The sequence below is a fragment of the Sus scrofa genome, chromosome 1 (genome assembly GCF_000003025.6).
Source record: "Sus scrofa isolate TJ Tabasco breed Duroc chromosome 1, Sscrofa11.1, whole genome shotgun sequence".
NCBI lineage: Eukaryota > Metazoa > Chordata > Mammalia > Artiodactyla > Suidae > Sus > Sus scrofa.
In genome coordinates, this window is record NC_010443.5 from 274,125,666 (window position 1) to 274,149,273 (window position 23,608).

At 56.9% G+C, this 23,608-nt stretch overlaps 1 protein-coding gene across 5 annotated transcripts; it reads right to left on the reverse strand.

Moving 5' to 3' along the window:
* FCN1 (ficolin (collagen/fibrinogen domain containing) 1) lies at window positions 1-7,252 on the reverse strand. 5 transcript variants are annotated; one of them, XM_021082870.1, is made up of 9 exons: window positions 7,019-7,230; window positions 5,684-5,797; window positions 4,375-4,428; window positions 3,940-3,975; window positions 3,112-3,144; window positions 2,551-2,678; window positions 2,250-2,379; window positions 1,294-1,428; window positions 1-426 (listed from the first exon to the last, which is right to left on the reverse strand). In XM_021082870.1, exons 1-9 carry the CDS (start codon window positions 7,119-7,121, stop codon window positions 317-319), a joined length of 843 nt encoding a protein of 280 aa, XP_020938529.1. In that variant the 5' UTR covers window positions 7,122-7,230; the 3' UTR covers window positions 1-316.

The following is a 23,608-nucleotide window of genomic DNA, read 5'->3' on the forward strand; positions in this document are numbered from 1 at the left end:
CACTTTTGAAACGTGATTCTTCCTCTGTGAGGCCGTGGGGCACATGCGTTCAGACACTGATGGGAGAGAAGGGTCTGGGCAAGGCAGGTTTATGGAGTGGGAGTGAGGGGGTGGCAGGGATGACGAGATGCTGGCAGAACGGAGCGAAGCTTCTGGAGGCTGCAGGCCGGTGGATGGGGAGGAGCCGGGCCGGGCCCCACCTACGTGAGACGCACTTTCATCTCCGACACCTGGTAGCTGTAGTTGTACCCTCTCCCCGACCTCCAGTTGACGCCGTTGGCATAGCTGGTGTGCAGTCCCCGGAGGTAGCGGCCGTTCAGGTTGGAGGAGTGGCAGGCGTTGTACCACCAGGCGCCGTGGTACTGCTCCGCGCAGTTTCCCGAATGGTTGTCGTTGTCCTGGTCTTTGGTGGAGAAGAACTGGTCTCTGTGGGATGACAGGGAGTCACCTGCTCGGGAGAGAGCGTGGGTGCTGCTGGTACCACAGGGACCCTGCTGTCCAGAGGCCCCGCCACCTCCCTCCGGGGACACGTCAGCAGGGCCCCAGGGAGCCGAGAGCTGAGCCCTTGGGGCAGGGGAGGCTCCTGGTCCAGGCGCTCCACCCAGGGCGCGGGACCGCTTTCTGCAGCCACTCCTGTGTCCTCCTTGCTCCAAGGCCACCAGGACCAGCTCTCTTCTCTTCTGGCCCCTCCTTGCCCCCATCCTGCACCTCTTTTCTGGGCCTTGTCCTCACCATCTGGAGCCCCCGCTCCCCCGAGCAGGTGCGTGTCAAGGGAACATGAACTTGAAGGCTCCCATGAGCAAGGCCCACCCCGCCCCACCCCCACCCGGTGGGCCTTGACCTGAGCAGCTCAGGGTCAGCACAACCGGACAGGCTCCAAGCTCCTTCCCTGAGCAAGTGCACACAGGGAGTTCCCTGAGGATGTGCTGGGGGAAATGCCTTCCCGCATATCCTCTGACCATAGTCTTTGGGGCAAGTCCATCCCATGGGGCTCCTGCTCCACCGAACCCAGTTTGGGAACAGGGTTCTAAGGCTTCGTATGAATGGTCTGTCCTTTTCCAGGGGTCAGCAAGGACAGGGGTCAGTCAGAGACCCCTCACAGCTCTGCAGATAAAGTCTAGGAGCTGTAACTTCCTGTGTCACCAGTCCCCAGGCTACACAGAGCCTCCGGTAAATTAGCGTCTGCATTTACAGATGGAGAAGGCAGAGCCCAGAGAGGGGAGCCCCCGGCCCAGGGTCATTCATGGCAGACAGAGCCAGGACCCAGGCCACGGTCCCGCCGCAGACACCCACCTGCATTGCCCTCCAGGAAGCCTCCCAGGACCAGCTTGTACTTCTCTGCCTCGCCTGCCACCTGGAAGGACCTGTACTTGGCAAACTGGTGGTTGCCCTCGAAGTCCACGAGGTCCACCCGGAGCTCACTGGTTCCTGCAGGGGCAGGGGTTCGGGTCTCAGCAGAAGGGCCTCTCCCTCCAGGTGTGGGAGGTGGGAACTGGGGGCCATTCTCAAGGGGTGTCTGAACGTGGCAGCCCTGGAAGGTTCAGCCAGGAGTGGGTGAGAGCCTGGGACAAGTCCCTCTCTCCAAATAGCTCCCCTGCTGTCCCCTCGGCCACGCCTAACGCGATGTTGGTGTCCCTTGGCTGGAATGAAGCCTCTCTCCCCTGGGAAACTGTAAATTCTGCAAGTGGCTGTTGGTCCCCTCGCCGCCAGGGTGCTAAGTGACTGTGTCTAGAGTTTCCTTGGCACGACTTTCCAGGCACGAGAGGTCACCTTCAAGGTCACGGAAGATGTCGAAAAGGATGTACAGCCTCTCGGTTTTCCTCAGGACCAGCCGTGAAGCCGGGGTTATGAACAGAGAAGGGGGAGGGTGGCTTCGGGGGACCCCCGCGTGCCCTGACTGAGAGAGGCCGGGGAGGGGCTCGGGGGGCCTGAGACCCCAGCCTCAAGGAAGGACCGACAGCTGGAAGTGGGAGAAGGGCCCCTCAGGCCAGACGCCCCCCACTTCCTCATCCCAGCTTAAGATACACTTGGCCCTGAGACCAGAGAGGTCTACACCCTAACAGTCCAGCTTCTGATTCTAACACCCAGCGAGACGAAGAGAAAACCTGTCCCAGGCCGGCCCGGTGACAAGCCTTCCTGAGGTCAGGGGGGACCACCCGGGGGGCGGGGGGCGGCATCGCCGGCTCCGGCTGGTCCGGGGCTGAGGTCCGGGGCCCGTGGAGGTCGGAGTGCCCCCGCCAAGGCCCTACCCTGGGCCGTCAGGGCGTGGATGTGGTCGTTCCCCAGCCAGAACTCTCCCAGCTGACTGCCGAAGCCCCGCTTGTACGCGGCCCAGTCCCGGTAGAAGTCCACCGACCCGTCGCTCCTGCGCTGGAAAACCTGTGCGGGTGGGAGAGGGCGGGAGACGGGGGCCTGGCGCCGTCCCCAGCACGGGGACCTCGGCCACACGGGCCCTCCCACCCGCGCAGGACCCGGCCGCTGTGACTCCCAGGAGCACACAGCCCACCGCCGCCCAAGACCCCGGGGCCGTCTCGGGGAGCCCGCACTCACGGTCCACCCCCCGCCATCCGTGTCCATGTCACACAGCACCGTCAGGGGCTGGCAGTCCGGCAGGTAGATGGTGTGCCAGCCGCTCAGAAAGTGCCCCCTGGTCAGCAGCTCCTTGCAGGTCCGAGGTCCTGGGAAGGGAAGCGGGGAGGTGGATGCCAGGGCCGGAGCCCTGGGCAGGGGCAGCGGGGGTGGGGGTGGGGCAGGGAGACGCAGGGACCCCTGCTGGGGGAGGGGAAGCCTGCAGCCTGGGCAGGGCCGCAGCCCCCAGGCCAGCCAGCTGCGATGGCCCAGCCCGGTCCACCTGGGCTGCCCCCACTTAGCCTCCTGGGCACCTGGCCCTGCAGGGGCAGGTATAAACTCCTCCAGAATTGCCATGGAACATGCTAGAGTCATCCAGGCAGCAGCTGCCGGTCGCTTGACTCTTTGAGGAGTAACATGGGTGCAGAGTGCTTTGTCTTTGGATCCTGGAAGGTGAGTCTGTGCAGCTGGCCTTCTGGTCGACCTCTCCCCAGCAGGGGCGGGTCCAGGCTGAGGTCTGGAGGTCAGCGTGTGGGCAGTCACCTGTGGCACATGACTGGAGCTGCGCAGGCTCTCCTGTTGTGGGGAGAGGGGACATGCGCGTCACACGTCTGGAAACAGCCTGTCCCCTTCAGCCCCACCTGCTCTGCGAACACAGAACGGAGACCACTATCCAGCTCTTTCCAGGACAAACACCGTCCGGCCGCACGAAGCAGTTCACAGATGCAGCTTCGCTGGGCCTTGCTTGACACCCCTCCCCACCCCCCACCCCCGTGCCTGGCCTGGCCTGGCCTGCCTGGGACGAGTGGTCGACACTGGGGCTCGAGGCCCTGGCCGGGACGCCGCGGTGGCCGCCTCGCCTGGGCTGCACGGCTCGGGGGCAGAGGATCGACCTTCGGTCCACCGCTTTCCACGGCCGGGGGCCCCAGCAGAGTCTCGGTCGCGGAAAGCCCGAGGGGTGCTCGGAGGGAGCTCTGGGCCTCGGCCTTGTACTTCGTATGTGTGACCAGGGCATCTGATGTGTCTGAGAGTTTCGTGAGTTTTGCCTTTTCTTAGTTTTGCAGTTTTTAAATAAGTGAGCAGAAAACAGAAAAAGACACAAGGTAAACGCCCACCGTGGTGCAGTCATGGGTTTTACGGATCAGCTGTGTCTGCAGCTGGCCACTGCGGGGCTCTGAGCCCCCCGAGACCGACCGTGAACAAACCCAGCCCGGCTCAGAGGCCCTCCGCCCCCACCCATCATTCGGATGAACTGGGTCGGAGACAGGGTCGGAGACCCTCACCCGGGGTCATGCTGGGTGTGACCGAGGCTCTGGGGCCCCAGCCCCCTGCGGAGTCTATGGGTGTCCCCAAGGTGCTGAAGGGGCTCACCTTTCTCTCCACGCGCGCCCTTCTCCCCTCGGTCTCCTGGGGAGAGACGGGGGATGCAGAAGAAGACTGGTCAGCGGGCACCGACCCTCCCCCTGGAAAGGTGCTTGGCTCCTGGGGAGGTCGGGGTGGGCGGATGAGGCCGAGGGCTCTGGGCACCGCACAGGCGTGCTCCGTGGCTTACATGGCTTTCAGGGGGCTGGGCCCCGGGGGGTGCTCACAGGCCTGGGGTTTGCCCTGGGTTAGGAGGGGCTGCCTTGGGGGCGGGACCCTGTTCACGCACTTTCCTGAGACTCTGGAAGTGGGAACCGTGATGGGAGCCCCTGGGGTTCTGCCTCCCCCAGCCCACCTCCTCCCTCGCTCCATCTCCGTCTCGCTTCTCTGTAGACAGACCCCCCGCATCCACTTAGGGGTCCGAGCTCTCGTCTCCTTGGTTACCTTTGGGCCCAGCCGGTCCTGCCTTCCCGACGACGCCGGGGGAGCCTCGCTCTCCTGGAAATTCCAAAGACACATCCGTGAGGAAAAGGCCCACGGAACCCTTCTGCTCGAGCATCTCCAGGCTGAGGAATAAAGTCCTGCCTCCCCCCCTTCCAGCCCAGCTCGGGCACCCTCAGGACCGCTGTCCCATGACTCAGCCGGGGTGGCTGCAGAGAGAGGTCACTGGGGTGCAGACCCGCCAGCACCCCGAGCTCTGGCCGCAGGGACCCCCGTTGCCCCAGCTCCCGTCCACCACTGTGTGACAGGGCCAGGTCCACACGCCCCCAGAGAGCTTTACCATCTAGCTGGGGGCCTGGGTCGAGGAACGCGTCCTCGGAGTCCCTGTCACACAGGTCCAGCTGGACACGTGGGTTCTGGGAGGGAGGAGGGGCTGGGCGCTGGGCTCAGCCTCAGATGCAGCGCCAGTTGGCAGGAGGCTGCGTCCCGCTGCGGAGGCTTGGACGCCACGTCCAGCAAGGAGGGGCAGGAGCTGTGAGGCCTCCCTGGAAGTCAGTGGGGCTAGGATGTCCCTGGGCCCCTTCCCCTCCTCCTGAGAGGACTGAGAAGGTCAGGAGAGGCAGCTCCGGATTCAGCCGGGTCTCAGGACATGGCCAGCAGGCTCACCTCCCTGCAGGCGGTGGGTGGGCTGGGGCGGAGGGGCGGAGCCTGAGCAGCAGCTGGGGTGGGGGGTGCAGACTGACCCGGGCTCGCTCTTCCTCCTCTCAGTGCCCCCTCCTGAGCAGAGATCCCACCTGGAGCCCCTCGTGCTGAGCGCATGCAGCCCTTCCACCTCTAGGACCTGAACTGGTCACCTCTTAGGATGCTCACGCTGTCTGCAGAGCCCTGCCCCACCAGGCGCCCTTGGAGGCATCTGTTCACACCCAGGCTGGGGGGATGCAGCCCTCAAGTCTGCCTTCTGCACCAGACTGGGGCCCAGGCCCTCACGGGGGTCCTCACACCAGATGGAAGCCCAGCCCCACCCTCCCTGGACGTGGCTCACCACCCTGAGCCCCAGTTTCCTCTGATGGCCACATAAAGCCAGTGCCCAATCCGGGACCAGGAAGCAGAGTCTATGAAAATATGCCCAGATGTGAGCTGAGAGAAGAGTTGAAACCAGCCCCTCCTCCGGGAGTGGCCATCCCGGTGGGCCCCTCGGGGGTCACCTCTGATGCCGCCTCTGAGCAGGGCCAGCGGCACTGCCCACCGGGGATCCGTTATGAGAAGATCAAGGGCTCAGGGTCCCCCACCCCCATCCGTCCCCGGCACCTACCCTTCGGTCCATTGGCGCCCGCCTCTCCCTTGGGCCCGGTGGCTCCAGGCAGCCCCGGGCAGCCTCGAAGGATGGAGAGCTTGTCCGAGCCCTCCAGACCCACCACCTTGACCTCTGCAGGGAAACAGGGCGCTGGTGGGGTGCTCGTCCTGGACCCGCGAGTCCCGCAGAGCCGGCAGTCCACCCCATCCAGGGGGACCTGCCCTGCGGTGACTTTGGTCGGGGCCCTTGGCTGTGGCCAGCATCACCCGCTTCTGAGGAGGGTCAGCATGGCAGTGGCTTTTCCCTCGTCTGGTGGGCACTGGTCAGGTGGGGAGGGGAGGCAGAGCCCTGGCCTTGGAGTCCATCTGGCCAGAGCAGCCCCCTCCTCAGTGCTGTGTGTCTTTGGGCAAGTCACTCAGCCTCTCTGAGCTCTGCCCATTGGGCGCCCAAGTGGGCACAGGAATAGGGCTGTGGGAAAGATTAGATTAGATAGTGCAAATTTTAACAGTTTTAAGTATAATTCATTTCAAGAGTTTCACAAACAGTGTGTAATTTCAATTAATAATAACAATAAATATTTATAAGATGGGGAATTGGGGTCCACATAATATTTTCACCCCCAGACCTTGGGCACATGACTACAGAGTTTCTGAGCTGGAAGGGCTCCGTGACTGTTCCCCAGAGAGGGGACACGTTTGATCCTAGGACCTAGAGGAAGCTCCAGGAGAACCGGGACCTGAGGTCTGTTTCCTCCTCAGTAAGGATAATTAATTTTGCTGATTTAAGAACTAAAATTCCTCCCAAGAGACAAGGTAGAGGATGTGGGAGTTGGCCCTGCTCTCACTGCACACCCAGCGGCCGCTGTCCGGGTGTCTGCCTCCTTTCCTTCCGACCTGTCGTCGGGGCAGCCAATCACAGTTGGGGGGGGCATCCACCTGCCTGGGGTCAGGAGGGAGACACAACGCCATGGGCCCCAAAGCTGCCCAGACTCTCTGAAGTAAGGGCCAGACACCTGCACTAACAAACCCCAAGTGGGAGCCTTTGGCATCGAGAGTCTTTCCAGAAAGCCCAGGAGTAGACAGAGGACGTGAGCTGTCCTCCTTGGCGCAGAGTTGAGACCGCGCTGGGAAGCTTGTGGGGCAAATCATAGGCTTGAGGGTCAGACAGACCCAGGATTAGAGGTCTTCCCTCTCTCTCTGACCTGCATGACCTGGGGCCTGTCTTCTCCTTGCCAGAGGGTGAAGTTCAGCTGCTGCATCTTCAGAAGAGATGCATGCAGAGGGTTTAGCCCAGGACACTCTATCTGTCCACACTCACTGACTTGCAGGGACTGGAAGTTCAGGTCTGTCTCACCTGGACAGGTGTCGGCAGCCTGGGCAGCCAGGGTCTGGAAGCTCAGGAACAGGAGGAGCTGGCCAGTGGGCCCCAGGGCCACGGCAACTCTGCTCAGCTCCATGTCCTCAGTCTTTGATCTCTCTCGCTCGTGTGGGCAGGAGAAGCCAGTGCAGCCTGAGCCTGGGTTTCTCAACTCCCCTGGGGAGGCCCACTTCCTCCAGCCTTTGGTCACACCAGCAGCAGGTCCCAGATGATGGCAGAGGGCGTTTCCTTCCATCTGGGCCCCACCAGGCCACCCGCTGAATCAGGCTCACTTCCCCCTGCCTGACACCCTGGTCCCCATCCGAGAGCTCCCAGCTCTGTTGGGAAGGATCCACCTTGTTTGTGGCTTAGGAAAGCCCAGTCCCCAAATCCATCTTACTACTCAGCTCCACCCAAACATCAACCTGAGCCCTCAACTGGAATGGAAGCAAGGCTTGGCTGGAGACAGCGCTCTCCACCATCTGACTTCCAGAACATTCTAATGATGGAGGCAGTCACCGGGCACTTGGAGGGAGGAGGAAAAAAAATTCTGAGCACTTACTCTGTGCCAAATACTACTGACATCTGCCAGGAAGACACTGTTATGTGAATTTTGCAGGTGGGGAAACTGAGTCTCACAGCGAGTAAGAGCTAGACAGCATCTTGGGTCTGGCTAATGTCTGAGGACCCCTGGTCTGTCCATTGCACCCGTGGGAGAGCACCTGTGAGAGAGCTAAGTCTTTCCCCCAAATCCCGGAAGGCAGACCCCACATCTGGTACAACGAGCACCCTCGGTTGGGACACGGGCAGGCGTGGTGTGAAGGGGTTCTGCAGATGAGCAGAAATGGTCACAAAGGAGCAGAGGAAGGTGACAAGGGGAGGGAGCTGAGGGTGACAGTCCTTTGCGGTTTGCTACCTCCCTGGGCCAGTGTGTGTGGGCTGGCCTCCGAACCACACTCTGCCAGACCAAAGATTGGCAAAAGGGGGACACAGGACCTTAGGTCCAGCTCTGCCGGCACTGCAGTGACACTAGACCCTACAGATTTTTATGCAGTGGCTCCAGCCCGCTGAGGCAGGGTGACCAAGCAGCAAGCATGTCTCAGGCACCATTCAGCCTCCCCAGCTACTAGAGGGGGCATCCTGTCCACACAGCACAGGTCTGGACTTTGTCTTTGGAGAGAAGGCAGTTCAGGAGTGTTCATCTGGCCTTTGCAGGACAGGGCAAGAGGCAGCAAGTCCTCATTCCTCACCCCTGTCTGCCAGTGATGCCCCCTGCCTCCACCCCCATACCAGGAGGCTTCCTCTTCTTTGCATTGCTGGTGGAGGTATTGCAGGTGAGCTGTCAACAATATAGCTCAGTATTGATCAGTTATCACTTTAAGGTTCCTAAGAGGACGTGGCCCTAAGGATACAAAAGAATGCAAGTCTCAGTCAAGTTCAAGCATCTAAAAGTGGGATCAATAAAAGTCATTTGACTTCTGGCAATGGCACATTAGGTATTTGGGGCTGTCTGTCCTCATAAGGGCAAATAGACAAGACATTAAACAGGAGATTTGCTACCTGTTACTTAACTATTTCATGTTAACCCCAACCTCCTAATTAATCCCTCCCCCCAGCAAGGACCTGCTGTACAGCACAGGGAAATCTACTCAGTACTGTGTAGTGACCTATATGGGAAAAGAATCTGAAAAGGGATGGATACATGTATGTGTATAACTGATTCATGTTGCTGTACATCTGAAACTAAAAAACGTGCCCAGTCAATTACACTCCAATACATTTTTTTAATTAAAAAATTTTAAAAATAAAGATAAAGTAAAAATAAAAACAAAAAAAGGTGTGCTTGAAGGCATAGCCAAGTTAACTGAGTAGGAAAGGGCCAACTTGCTATACTCTTAGAGCAGCAGAAGTCTGGAGAGAGGAACAAAAGACAGCTGAGAAGCTGGTCTGTTACCTTGACAGTTTTGCAGGGCTAAAGGTCAAAGTTGGGGTCTAAGGTCTGTCAAGGGATTGGATTTGGGGTTGGGATCCAGAAGGGTTTCTCCCTAGGAATAAGGATGACTCATCGAGAGCCAGCCCTAAGTGGATTGCAAACTGGTTTTGAGACATCTATGTGTCCTGGGAAAATTCTCAACTCCCCAAATTCTATTAAGGTCTCTCTAGGTCACTGGTGCCCACTGCTCCTGGTGGAAACCAACACAAATCTTCTCTGAAGGAGAATAGCATCCCCCAGGACCTAAATCGTTCCTGCAAATTTCAAATTTGCAGAATTAAATTCAATGTTGAATTCAATGTTTCAAATTAAATATTAGAACACAGTGAAAGACGTTGAGGTTCACGAGGATAAAAGACAACACACACAAGAACAAACAGAAACAACAGACTTTAGAAACAGGTCCCCAGAAGCTGCAGATACTGAAATGGCAAGATATTTAATGGGGAAGGCAGAAAAATGTTCTCCGAGACTGAAAACAAAGGGCTGCCCAGAAACCACTCCTTCTGGTCAACGTGGTGTTGGATGTCACTCCTGGTGCAGCAAGCCAGAAAAGGACATGAAATGTAAAAGACTTGGAAAGGCAGGCACAAGGCTATTATTTTCAAAAAATACGGTCTGTATAGAAAATTCAAGAGAATGTAAAATTAAGTTTTTACAATGAATAAGCTTAGCAAAAATCAATCATGTTTCTAAAATTTAGCCACAAAGAATTACAAAACAAAATTTTAAACATTTTTGATAATGACACCAAGATCAAATAACTGTGAATAGTCTCAGCCAAATATATGCTAGTCCTCCAAAGAGAAAACTGTCCAATATGAGTGAAATACATTTAAAAAAATCAGAACCAATGGAAGAGTATTCTATGTTCATGAATTAGAATACACAATATTGGGGGTTCCTGTCATGGCTCAGTGGTTAATGACCCATAAGGATTTGGGTTTGATCCCTGGGCTCGCTCAGTGGGTTAAGGATTCAGCATTGCTGTGAGCTGTGGTGTAGGTCGCTGACTCAGTTCAGATCCCGAGTTGCTGTGGCTGTGTTGTAGACCGGCTGCTACAGCTCTCATTGGATCCCTAGCCTGGAAACTTCCATAAGCTGTGGGTGTGGCCCTAAAAAAAAAAAGGCCAAAAAAAAGTATACAAACAAATTCAGGATCTTGCTGCACCACAGAGGTGGCTCTACGGAGCAATGGGGAGAGAATAAACTTTCAATAAATGCTATGAGCTTCTTGAAGACAAGAACTGAAACACGATCTTTGCTATGAAAAAAAGAGAAGTGTTGGAAATACTGAGGTTTTAGAAATATGAGGTTTTAGAAAAAATATGAGGTTTTAGACCATATATCATAAGGTATCAAATAACTTTGGGGATGTCTTATGCAGGAATGAAAAGCACTAAACCTAATGGAAAAGCCTGAACACTGACCTTGAAATTAAGACGTTCTGTTCTCACATGATACCCCAGAGATAGTGAAAACACACACCAGGGGGAGGGCAAGGGGTACTGGCAGAATTGTCACAGAAGTGACAAAGTGTTGTATTCAGGATAAATAAAGAGTTGCTGTAAATCACTAACCCTGCAGAAAGTGGGAAGGTGACTTGTTACAGACACTTCCAAAGACATTTATTTATTTATTGTAAAATGTATTTTATTGAAGAATAGTTGATTTACAATGTTGGGTTAATTTCTGCTGCATGGCACGCACACACACACACACACACACACACATGCTTTTTTATGGAGTTTTCCTTTATGGTTTATTCCAGGATGTTGAATACCCTTCCCTGGGCTCTACAGTAGGGTCTTGTTGTTTAACCCTCCCATGCACAATGGTTTGCATCTGCTAACTCCAAACTCCCAGGCCGTCCCTCCCCAACCCCCTTCTCCCTTGTCAACCACAAGTTTGTTCTCTATATCTGTGAGTCTCTTCCTGTTTCGTAATAAGTTCATTTGTGTCATGGTTTAGATTCCATGTATAAGTGATAGCATAGGATATTTGTCTTTCTTTTTCTGAGAAAGATACTTCACTTAAAAAGATAGCCTCTAGGTCCATCTATGTTGCTGCAAATAGCATTATTTCATTCTTTTTTATGGCTGAGTAATATTCCATTGTATATACATACCACATCTTCTTTATCCATTCATATGTCAATGGATGTTTCAGTTGTTCCAGGACTTGGCTATTGTGAATAGTGCTGCTATGAATATTGGGGTGCATGTATCTTTTCAAATTAGAGTTTTTGTCTGGATATATACCCAGGAGTGGGCTTGCTGGGTCTTGTGGTGGTCCTGTTTTTAGCTTTTTGAGTAATCTCTGTACTGTTCTCCACAGCGGCTGCATCAATTTTCATTCCCACCAACAGTGTAGGAGGGTTCCCTTTTCTCCACACCCTCTCCAGCATTTGTTATTTGTAGTTTTTTTAATGATGGCCATTCTAACAGGTGTGAGGTGATACCTCATTTGCATTCCCCAAAAGGGAATATTTAAATGTCTGGTGGAATTTCTACCTGATACCAACAGGTAGAAAAGGTGTTTGACTTTACTAGTGATCGGAGAAATACACATTAAAATCCCTTGTCCATTTGGACAGCACAGGGTTCAGTGTGGCTATATGAGGAAGAGGAGAGTGTCACCTGGCACCTCTGGGTGTGCACACTGGCACCACCACTTTGGGGACGGGCTGTGCTTGTGGACATGCATGACCTTGCTTGATCACTCGCAACCAGAAGCTGGGTCCTGCCCCACCATCCTGCGTGCCCAGGGGTAGAGGGCCCATGGAGTACAGTGTCCCGCTCCAAACTGCAGCTACTAAAATGTCCATCCAGAGCAGGAGGGACCCCTGGCCTGAGTCACGTTCCTGCTGGAGAAACCTGCAGAGCGTTAACACGAAGAAATTCCTGCTTCCTGCAAAACCATCGTGGAAATTCACAAGCAGAGCACTGAGCAGAGGAAGCCAGCCTGAGAACTTGTTGGATTGCATTTACGTACATTTCAAAAGTGCCCACACCACAGGGCTGTGTTTGGGAGGCGTGCTGAGTGGACTGTGGAGAAAAGGGCAGGGGTGTCCCTGGAGGGTGGCAGCCCCCTCGGGAGGGGACCTTGGCTGGCACTGGGCTCTGGCTTCACCTGGGAGGTGTACTTGAAGTTTCACGCTCTCTGGTGAAAAGATGTTACATTTCACTTTTAAAAGGAAGTTTAAATAAAACACAATGGAGGGTGCAGATGCCACTGTCACTCTGCGTTGTGTCCTGCTGCAGTGCGGCGGCCCCAGGAAGCACGGAGATTTGCAAGGGCCCCTTGTCCCGCCTGGCTCCTCGGAGGCCGGCTGTCTCCACACAGGCGCTGCTACAAAGCATGTGAAGGAGGTGGTCCCGGGGGGCTGGGGGCTCCCTCACACCTGCCCGCTGTCCCGGCCCCTGGGGCGGCCCGGCGGCTCTCCTGAGGGCTTAGTGCCTGACTCCGCGGGTGCAGGAGGGCTGACAGAACCCACACAGGGCCACTCATTTTCAAACATCCCTTCCCACCCCAGGTCCTGGCTCAGCGGGGAAGGGCCACACCAGAGCTTCAGGAGCACAGGATCGGGTCCTTTCTCCTGAGATGTCCCAGTCTGGGGTAGGGTGGGTCTTCCAAGGGGGTCTGGGGTAGGGGGCAGCACATCAGAGTTTCGGACCCATGGACACAGCAAAGTGAGGACTTTGAGGTGGGCTCTAATGCAGCTGTTGGAGGAGTTGATGGGTCTGTGGGCGAAGTGCTTGCCTTGAATTATCACAGCATTTGCAGCTTCCATTTTTCTGATCTGGGGTCTTCAGGAGCAGCAGGGCACCTGGGAGCACAGGTGTAACCCCCCCAACACCTGCAGAGGACTGGCACCTCTGGGCCACCAGAGCTGGCTTCGGGGTGTCCCCTTCCCTCCCAGGAGTAGGACGTGTCCCCCAGGCTGGGCTGTCCTGCCCCTCTGCCCCTCCCCCTTCCCTCCGGCTCCTGCAAGACTCATGTCTGGAAAGGGGCCACCTGCGGGCTGGACCTGCGGGGTCCTGCACACAGTGACCCGAGATTCCCTGGAGGTGCCTTTGTTTGAGGAGAGGGTCTATGCCTGGAGCCCTTCGGCAGGAGGGGGCGTCTGCCCAGCTCACCCCAGAGCCCAGGGACGGGACCCACCCGAAACACCTGGGATGGTCTATGGGGGAAGGGGCGGGTAGGAAGCAGGGCCTGCCTGGCTTCTCCTGCCCCAGGAGGTGCGACCTTGGGCGGGACACTTGCCCTCCATGAGTCTCTTTTGTTATGTGACTCCGATAACAAGCTGGCACTGAGCACGCGGTGGAGGCAGGGTCCTGAGGCGGAAGCTTGGGTCTGGGACAGACCGAGGGGTCACTGACCGACCGTGGGCGCGGGCCTCACTCGGCCTTGCCCACGCCCAGCTGGCCCTGACTTCCTCTCGGCAGCCTCTCTGCCCGCTTCCAGGTCCGCCCTCCACGGCCCGGCCACCTGCTCCGCCCCGGGTCAGGCCTCCGTGTCCGTTGGGTGTTTCACAACCTGGGAGGAGGCGCTGATTCCCTCCCTTCCTGACCCTCTGGCGACTGGGCTGGGCCCTAGCTGCTCCCTGGAGGGTGTCAGGAGCTGTGTCCCTGGGCACAGACCCAAGATGGAAAGGCGGTGCCCACCCCCCACTGGTGGGCAGTGCTCTGTGGGCGCGTGGCCCCCACTGGACCGTGAGGCCCTTTGGGCTCAATGCCTACAGCCTGTGACATTCTTAGGGGCCCATGAAAATGTTTTTAATTTCTTTTAAAATCAGGAGAAAGAGGACAGAATAAAATCTGACCCAGATTATCTTCGTCCTGGAAATTCTGCCACTATAAAATAATATTTTCATCTTTTCTATGGAGCTGAAGGCCCCGGGAAGCAGAAGGGCCCAGAGCCCCCAAAAGGGAGATCCCCCCCCCAGGGACCCTCCTGGCCTCAAAAACCCAGGGAGGGGTTGGCACCGCAGCCAGGCTGTCGGCTGCCAGCGGAGGGGTTTCCCTCCCCGCCGCCCCCCACCGTAAACTTTGTCTCTGCGGGGGGCCTGTCCCGCCTTGGCGTGGTGACATTTTGGCCCAGATGGTTCTTGCCATGGGGGCAGTCAGATGTCAGCAGCCTGGCCTTGCCCTGCTAGATGCCAGGAGCACCTCCCCTCTGAGACGTGACAACCAGAGGTGACAGAACACGATTCTGCCAGACGTCCCCTGGGGGCGGGAGTCAGAATCACCCCTGCCCCCTAATTTCGGATGCGCCGCCTCTTCCAGGTCCCAGATCCTAAAGGGGACGTGAGTTCTTGGCCAACCCCGAGCTTCACGCTGCTCCCGTGCCCCCCCTCTTGCCCCCTCCCCAGGTACCTGCAGCGGTATCTTTCCTTTTTAACGATGTTCTTAGGACGTGGATTTTTGTGCCTGCGTTTGTAGCCTCGGTGAGGGGCATTCCTGGGAGCGCCTTCTGAATTCCACTCTCCGCACTCAGCTGGCACGGTGTGTGCCCGTGTGGGGCTGCGACGTTCAGAAACATACATCTTGATATATTTACTGGCATTGAGTCCCTTGCTCTCAACTGCCAAGTCTTTCTCAAAGGTGTGCCTGCAGCCGCCTGGACCTGTCCATTCCCAGGGCCGTCGCCCGGGCACCTTGAACCCCATCCTCCTACTACCACCACCACCAATGCCACCGTGCGGTCTGCCAGGGTCCTGTGCTCACACCAAGAGAGGGATTTCCAGGTCGTGTGGTCTCCACAGCCTTAATGCTGGCACCTGCCTCCCACACTCCCCCAGCTCTGTGAACTCCAGCTTCCGGTCAGTCGCCTGGGCTCCCGGACAGCTCGTCCGCCCTTGAACCTCAAGGCTTTCCTCGTGCAGAAGCGGCTCTTCCATCGCCTTTGCCCTTTCCTTCTGTGAAGGTGGCTACCTTCTCGCTGCGCTTTTTCCAGCCTTCATCACGTGAAGGTTTAAGACGCTGCAAATATCTCCACCCATCCCGCCAGCTCCCCACTGACTTTGCCCCGAGATTTTTCGAGCCTGTGACTCTTCGAGTCTTGTTTGTGGAGCTTCCCCTCTCCCAGAGCCCCAGGGACAAGTCTCCTGCACGTCGCCGACGCTCGTCTTCCACCTCCTCTGTCTGGCTCCTCATTCTGTGCGGTCCTCTTAGTTTCTAGGTAGCCACACACACACACACACACAACACACAGACACACACACTTAGACACACACGGACACACACAGGCAGACACACAGGGCTTCATCTGTCCTCCCATCTCCTGAGCCAGTTTCCGGAACTTTCTTTCTTTTTTTTTTTTTTTTTTTTTTTTGTCTTTTTGCCTTTTCTAGGGCCACTCTGCGGCATATGGAGGTTCCCAGGCTAGGGGTCGAATCAGAGCTGTAGCTGCCAGCCTACGCCAGAGCTACAGCAACGCGGGATCCGAGCCGCGTCTGCAACCTACACCACAGCTCACGGCAACGCCGGATCGTTAACCCACTGAGCAAGGGCAGGGACCGAACCCGCACCTCATGGTTCCTAGTCGGATTCGTTAACCACCGCGCCACAATAGGAACTCCCTCTGGAACTTTCTATCAAGCCACTGTCATCTCCCATTGGATTTCCAGTGCCGCCTTTGTGGTGAATTAAGTTCCCACCTATGGTCGGTGGGCCCCGTGCCTGAACTCGGCACCAGGCCGCAATTCTGTGCTGAGGCCACACGGGATTTATTGCTGCTTCTCTGCAGGACGCCTGGTGCGTCACAGAAGAGCCCACACTCTCTAGTCTGCTTTCATGAAGATAGTGTAGCTGTTTCTGGGCCGCATCCATCTCAGATCGCCTGGGAGTTCTGCCAAAACAACTTTTTGGTTGGGATTTTGCCTTGGGTTCACGGGTTAACTTGGAGACAGCTGACATGTTTGTAAGCGTAGGGCCTCCCTGCCAGAGGGCGTGGGGGCTGCCATGCACGCCGACCGCCTCAGACCCTCACCTGCGGGGAGGCGGGTCCCAGGTTCGTACGGTTCCTGTGCTGCTGTGAATGGCACTTGTTGACAAATCGTATTTCCTAATTATCGTTCCTGGTGAAAAGAAATGTGACTGCCTCTTGCAGCTTCCATACGTCCAACAGGCAGACCCAGCACCTCGGCTGCCTCGGTTGGCTTTTTTCTAGAGAGGTGATCTCATGAGGAAAACCCGTGATGACTCGCTGAAAACGGACCTGAGAAAAAGCAGTTCCCCTGTTTTGCTAGAATGAGCTCGTTCTCTGTCTCTCTCCTCTCTCACACACACACACACACCTCCACACACACGAGCATGCATGCACATGCAAATTCCTATATACTCACGCACACACATGCACGCACGCACATACTCATATGCACACGCATGCACATGCACACACATATATCCATGAACACACACACGTACTCATACATGCACATGTATAGTCTTATATACCCCACATGCATGCACACACAATATACTCACGCATGCACATGCATGCACATACAAACTCATATATACCAAAGCACACCACACGCACATGCATGTGCACACACACTCATATATATCCCCCCCACATGCACACACATGCATAATCATACACATCCATGCACACACATGCATGCACGCACATGCTCATACATGCACACCCACACCCACACACATACGCTCATGCACCCGCATGCATGCACGCACACTTATATTCCCATGCACACATGCATGCACACACACATTTATAACCCCCTCACACACACGCACACACACCCCCATCTTTAAAGTTCCCATCCTGCCTCTCAATGTTTAGCAAAACAAATACATTAAATAGATAAACAATTTGAAGGAAGAAGTAGCCAGTCCCTCGTCGCTCCTGCAGAGCCTGTGGGTCCTGCTTGGCACCATGGCACACGCTCTGTCTGTTGCACCTGCTGGGGCACAAGTGTGGGCTCCTGCTCTCCAGGAGCCCAGCTCAGGCTGGGGATTACAACACATGCTCAAAGAGTCACAGCAGCAGTGGAGTAAATTCTGCAATGTATTTCCTCCAGTCTCAGTGGCCGTCACCTCCTCTCTTTTCCTGGGGAGGCGAGGGTGGTGGACCTACCAAGTATGAAAGACCTCGTCCCCGGCCCGGAGGGCAAACTCCTCTGGAGGAGGCAGGTGCTGCTCTACCAGATAGACTCTCCCATCTGTGTGCTCCTGGCCGTGACCCCCATAGTGACGTGGGGCAGGAAGGGCAAGCGAGAGACAGGCTCCCGTCCAGGCTTCAGCCTAGTTGGAGACCCAGTTTCCCCATTTGCTGCACAACACCAGATCCGAGCCGAGCCGTGACCTACACCACAGCTCACGGCAACACTGGATCCTTCACCCACTGAGCAAGCCCAGGGATCAACCCACATTCTCATGGATACGAGTTGGGTTTGTAACCCCTGAGCCACAATGGAACTCCCGCCAGCTTTAATTCTTAATGCTTGTGAACAGATAGAAAAATCCAAGAGGCAGTTCTCACTGAAATTTAAATGCGTTCATAAAATCCCCAATCCTTTCATTGTTCTTTGTTTCCAGGAGCCAGAACACCAGCTGCTTCACTCTTGATGTGAGTGGCGGCGGCTGGATGGGACAGTCATATATAATGCATGAAACGAGTGGCAGACAGACCAAAGCCGTGTTGGGCACACACGTTCCCACCCTGGAGCGCTGCTCCCGGAGCCGCCGTGCAAACATATTTACTCTGCGTAAAAGAATGGGATAAGGCTGCCCACGACATTTGTTCACTGCAGTGGATTTAATTTTTAAACTTGCATTAGGACAGGCTTAACCTTGCCGAAGGATATCAGACGCGGGCGGAATGCATAAGAGTAATCCCAGATACACGTCGCCCCAGAGAAGCCCTGGGTGGAAGCCGATCTTTGCGGCACGCAAATGCCTTCTCCCCTGCCTCCCTCTTCCTGCGAGGTCACCCAGGACAGCAAGTTCTCTGGCCAGTGAAGTGGAACTCAGGGCAGGGGGCTTGATCACACACCCCTCTTTGATCCTCCCGGTGCCCCCAACCCTGGGCATCTCAGTGATGAGAGGTGGCCACGGGCAGATGGGCGAGTTTGCCCACTCACACAAGCACATGTGCCCCAGCATGGTCTCTGCCAGGGCTCTTTGCTTCACTGGAGGTGAGCTCTCTGTATGGCAGAGAGAATGTGGCCTCGGCCGTCCCCATCCGTGACTGGGGAGGCAAGACAGAGCCCACCCAGCAACACCCAGCATAGAGTCCCAGGGAAGCCTCTGATTGGCTGGCCACTGACCAATCATCATGATGGAGAGAGGCTGAGTGGAGCCACTGGGTACAGACACATGTTGCCTGGCCACCCTAGGGACCTTGACCAGCCAGTCCCATCTGCCTAGGACTGTCCCAATTTCAGCCGTGAAAATGATGTCCCAGAAGCCCTTCAGTCCTGGGCAAGCTAGATGGCCGGTCACTCCCCACTCAAAAGTCCGCCAAGAAATTTCCAAACACAGCTAGTGAGTTCCTTGAGCAAGTGGTGACCTGTTTCACAAGCACTCCGTTTGGGCAATTTCCCCACAGATGGTTTCAAAAGAGCCGATGAGGAAGAGCTGAAACCAGGTCAGGGAGCACCTCCTGATTTTTTTCCTCGGCAGAAACCTAAATCCCTGTGCCATCTCATGGTTAAACTGAAACTGAAGCTTGGGAACCCCTGCAGACCCCAGCCTCTCCAGCGTGGCACAGTCCTCTTCCAAGGGTTACCGACCTGGAGCTGCTCCATTGCCATCTGGGGCCAGTCTCGCTTGGGTATCGGACACGAGCTTCCCCACCCCTCCCTACAAGTCCACCTCAGAGAACAATCAGTGGCGAGGTCACAGAGGGTCCCGAGTCCTGGGAGAGTGTGGACTCTAGATACTTTAAGTTCCCTTCAAGCAAGAGGACCAAGGCCTGAGCCACTACCTGCTCAGACACAAGGAGAGGACCTCTGGGCCCCCCTGTCCTGGAGCCACGGGTGACCTGGGCATACACGGGGTGGTGGCGGCGGGGGGGACTGCAGAGTGGATGGGACACTCTGGTAGCACCATCCACAGGCAAATTTCAATGACCTTTGATGAGAGAAAATCCAGGATGACCTCGCAATCCTGGGTGACCTTCACGGTGTGCTGGCGGGAGCGGCTTCACCCACCCTGAGGTCCTCCGTCTTTGTTACCTGGAGGGAGGGGGGTGGTCGGGGCTCCTCCTGTATTTTAGGGAGCCTGAGGCAACCTCGTGGAGGTCACGGCGCTGGTGCAGATGGAGACGATGGGCGTTGGGTGGCAGCGAGCTGCGGCTTTGCAAGGAGAAGCCTTGCCTCTGCCAGGACGCAGCCTCTATTCCCTGATGTCCCCCATTCACGAGCAGCCTTTGAGGTACCCCCTCAGAGGCTCAGATTTCAAGTGAGTTCTGCTTTCTCCAACCACATTTAGCTCAGCCAGGGCCCAGATTATCTGATTAAAATAATTTGCACTTTCTAGCGAAGCCTGAGAAGCCTGATCTTTCAGAGAGGGTTTTGCCTCCCGCCCCGCCCTACCTTTTGAACACGTATCAGCTGCCAACTGGACAGTTGGTGGGAGAGGGAGCTGATGAAATTGGGGCATCTCCCTCCCTGGAGGCCACACCCCTCCCCTTCTGTCTCCCCCACCCTGAAGGCAGGAGGGGAGCAGTCTGCAGGGTGCATTTGGGATTCTGGAATGTTGTCAGTGCCCCTCGTTCTCCAGAGAGCTGGTGTGGGGTGGGAGGGCAGGCTGCTGCCCTCAGGAGTGATGGATGTGGTCGGGTCAGGAACTGGACAGGGACGAGCTGAGGCCCCCACCTGGTCGGCTGAGCATCTCCCCACCCTGCTCCATGGCTGCCCATCCAGACCTGGGGCTTCTTTGGCTGCCGGGCATCTGCGTGGGCCCAGGGAGGTCCCAGCGATTTCTGGGGGCTCTGGAGTGGAGGGCTGGGCTCGTCCTGCTCCCAGGGCGCAGAAACAGGTGCTGGGCTTCGGCACCGCGTCGGGGGGTGGGGGGCATCGCTCACTCTTCAGGAGGACCCTGCTAATACTCCCACTTCCCGGGTGACAAGACGGCGGCTCTGTCGGGGAGGCTGCTGGCCCGTCACCCACAGCGCTGGAACCGGGTTTGCAACCTGCCCCCGAGGTGACCGCTCACCGCCCTGAGCCTCATCTCAAGCCCCCCTTGCCTTAAAACATGTTCAATAAGAGGACAGGACGCCATGGAGAGGGAAAGGGGTCCTGGAAGGGTTTGCTGGCGTGAAGGACCTCCACAAAGAATGGACGCTTCCTCTCTGCAGGTCAGTGCAGGCATCTGCTCACCCGTGAGGGACACGTCGCAGTCCGAGGGCCTGGCCTGCCTCTCCCCACCACAGGCCCCAGAAGAGAAAGAACGGGTGCCCAGTGGCTATGGCCTTAGGAGGGTCAACAGGGCCAGTGTCCTGCTCCCAAGATGCCCCCACCCCACGACCAGGGTTTTGGCCCCAAGGACTCGTGGGAGGGGCTTAACCAGGACACAGTGCAGTGAGCAAATCCGGAGGTGACCATGCTGACACCTGCACCCCACCCCGGCCCGCAATGGGGACAGGCTCTCTGGGGCCAAGGGCACTTTGCAGCGGCTCGGGCTTGGAGGAGGACGCAGGATCCAACCTATTTTCATCACAAAGGAAGAGCCAGTCCTGCCCCTCCCTGGTCGGCCCCTTGGAACCTGCGAGGCTGACTCCCTCTGAGGCTGACGTTTCTGTCCCACCATGTGGCTGCAGCAAGAGCTTTGATTCTCTGTCGAGAATCTGTCCTGCAGGCTCCACGGTGGGGCCTGTCCCTCCCAGGAGCGCAGGGAAAATGATTTTGTCAACTCCAGGTAATTAAGTCACCAGGCAGTTATGGAACACGCATCGTCTGATGATTAATCCCTGGGACGGCGAGGGTATTTTTCATCTTCAAAGCTCTCCTCGGCTGCTCATTAATCATCTCGGCCCTGGGGAGAGAAGGGCTGTGGTTCTCGTCCCCAGAGCAGGGAAACTGAGGCTACCCAGCCTGCCCCCCCCCTTGGTACCCAAAGGAAACAGCTCCAACCGGCCACGCCACGGGCATCTGCTTGCTTCTCCAGCCGCGCCTGGGCATGAGTGCAGGAATCAATACAGATGCTACTTTACCAAAAAAAAAAAAAAAAAAACTCCAGCCAGGCAGCCCCCAGCTCTGCTCGCTTGCTGTCGTCAAGGGCCTTTTGCATCGCCTTTGTTCTTGTTTTTCTCCCGTACCTGCATTTCCAGCTACCAGCCTCCCTTGGAAAGCTGCCGCCCGGCTTTCCCATCTGCGAAGCCAGCAGTTTAAAGGAAAGTGCTGTTTTGCTCTCAGATGCCTTCCTTTCCAATTGGGACAAACTGCTATAAATACAGCACATCCCGTTTTGCATTCAAATTGTTGTGAAAGTCTGAGGCTGTAAATAATACTCTCTCGGTGCTCAAGGCAGAATTATTATTATTTTTGTCCCCAGTTCTTGGAACGCGGGGTAAATTAACATTCCTCGTGCTCTCCATCCCCACCCACACCAGGCACGGAACGTGGACCGTGGGCCTCGGCTGAGCAGGGGTGCGTTGAGTGTGTGGGTAGGGGGAGCGCCTGTATCAGTCAGGGCTTCTCGCCGATGCTCTCTGGGGGCCACCTTCCAAGGGTAAGGAGCTTCCCCTCACAGCTCGGAAGCTGTGTGGCCCAAGCTGGTCCTTTTACGCAGGGGGAAACTGAGGCAGAGAGATTTCTGGGGTTTCGTCTCTTCTCTGCAAATGCTGTTTCTGACCACAACTCATAAACCCCTCCAGTGGCCCCACCCAGATCCTGGGAAGTGGCGTTTTTCTGGGTGCGGGGCGCTGGGCACGGCTCATGGGGGTGGGAGAAGCCACTGTCTCCGAGACAGAGGCCACGGGCATCAGGAGTAGAAGGAGCCTCCAGTCTGGCTCACACCTCACCGCGGGGCCTTGAGCGAGGTCCCGGGGTCTCGGTGTCCTGGCCTGGAAATGAGGACGACAGCGGCCGAAATTCACCAGGCCCCACAACCGGGGGCGCACGTGCAGCGCACACATTATCTGGCCACCCCGATCCTGGGCAGCTAACCCAGTGCCCGCTGGCTCTGGACACAGGACGCCTCCTTGCCCTGGTCCAGACCAGACCTGGCCCAGCACTGCCCTCCTGGCCTCTCTCTGGAAGGATGCAGACCCTGTCTGAGTGCCAGAGTCACAGGCATCCTACCTGGCAGGTGGCACTGAGGTGTCTGGAAGCTTGCTGTGCTGAAGGTAGGGGGGCGGGGGACGGGAGGGGATCAGGAAGTGGGAGGGAAACCTAAACCCCAGCCAGGTCTCAGCTTTTCTCGCTGCTGGCCTGGCCCTGCCCTCCTAAGATCTGATCCTGGACCTCAAAAAATATGGAGACCTCATTGAACAAATGGCAAAACGGAGCCACAAATGAGGCAGGGATGGACCCAGGCCACTTGGCTGGACACGGTGGCTCCTAATTTCTGCCAGGAGTGCCCCCATTCACCACCTCATGGGGGCAGGGCCGCACCTGGTCCTGGGTGTTGGGCTTCAAGGACCTTGGGGGAAATAGAACTCAAAGCCTCTGGCCAAGACGAGAAGGACCTGACCCTTATCACCACCCACTGGTCTCAGGGTAATGCCCCCTCCCCACTTGAGAAACCTGGCCCACTCCTTCCTGCCCCTACTAGGAAAGCTATGTGGCCTCATCCCCCACCCTCCACCCCACAGGGCCTTATACGCCCACAACCAACCAGCGAGTGTATCTAAAGACCCTCTTTCCCCAACCAATCAGCAGGTCAGCAGGTGAATCGTGAGAGCTCTCTCTCCCTGGCTATAAAACAGATGTGACCATGTGCTGGGTGCTGGCCCTCCCTGTTTATCGGGCGGTCTTCCATCCCACTGCACTTGCAGCATCTCTTATCTCAATAAACTCTTCCTTCTCTTCACCTTGCCATGACGGAAAATTCTTCTTTCTCCCTCGCACTCTGCCCTGTGTTCAGCCTTGACATCTGGCCCACAAGACACTCTGCTGAGGTGTCCACGTGGAGCTGGACGCAAGCCTGGGTTCAGGAGACATGGCCTTGTGGCTGGAAGGTGGGGGCTGTGCAGGCCCATCTCCCGCTTTCCTCCCCCCGCTTCCCAGGTGGCACGACCTCCAGGCCTGCCTCAGGCCCCAGTACAAAACCACACTCGCACTGTGGCCTGGGTCACTGTCTGGGAGAGCAGAGCTGCCTGGGGGTGGGGGGGGGGGCACCTCTGGGATCCCACTGCCCAGTGGTCCCAGATGTCAGGGTCTGGGGCCCATGAAGTGTGGCTAGGCCTCCTGGGGGGGACAGGAGCCACGGCTTTGTGGCCCTGGCCAGAGGGGCAGGAGGGGTTGTCACACTTCTGCTGTGGCTCGGGAACCAGCAGCAGGTGAGGGTGGGGGCAGGGCCCCAGGGCCCTCCCCGTGCCAGCTGATCCTCAGGACTGTCCTCAGATCGGCAGCACTACGGGCCTACCCCACCCGTCTGCTGCCCACCCTTTGTCCCGAGATC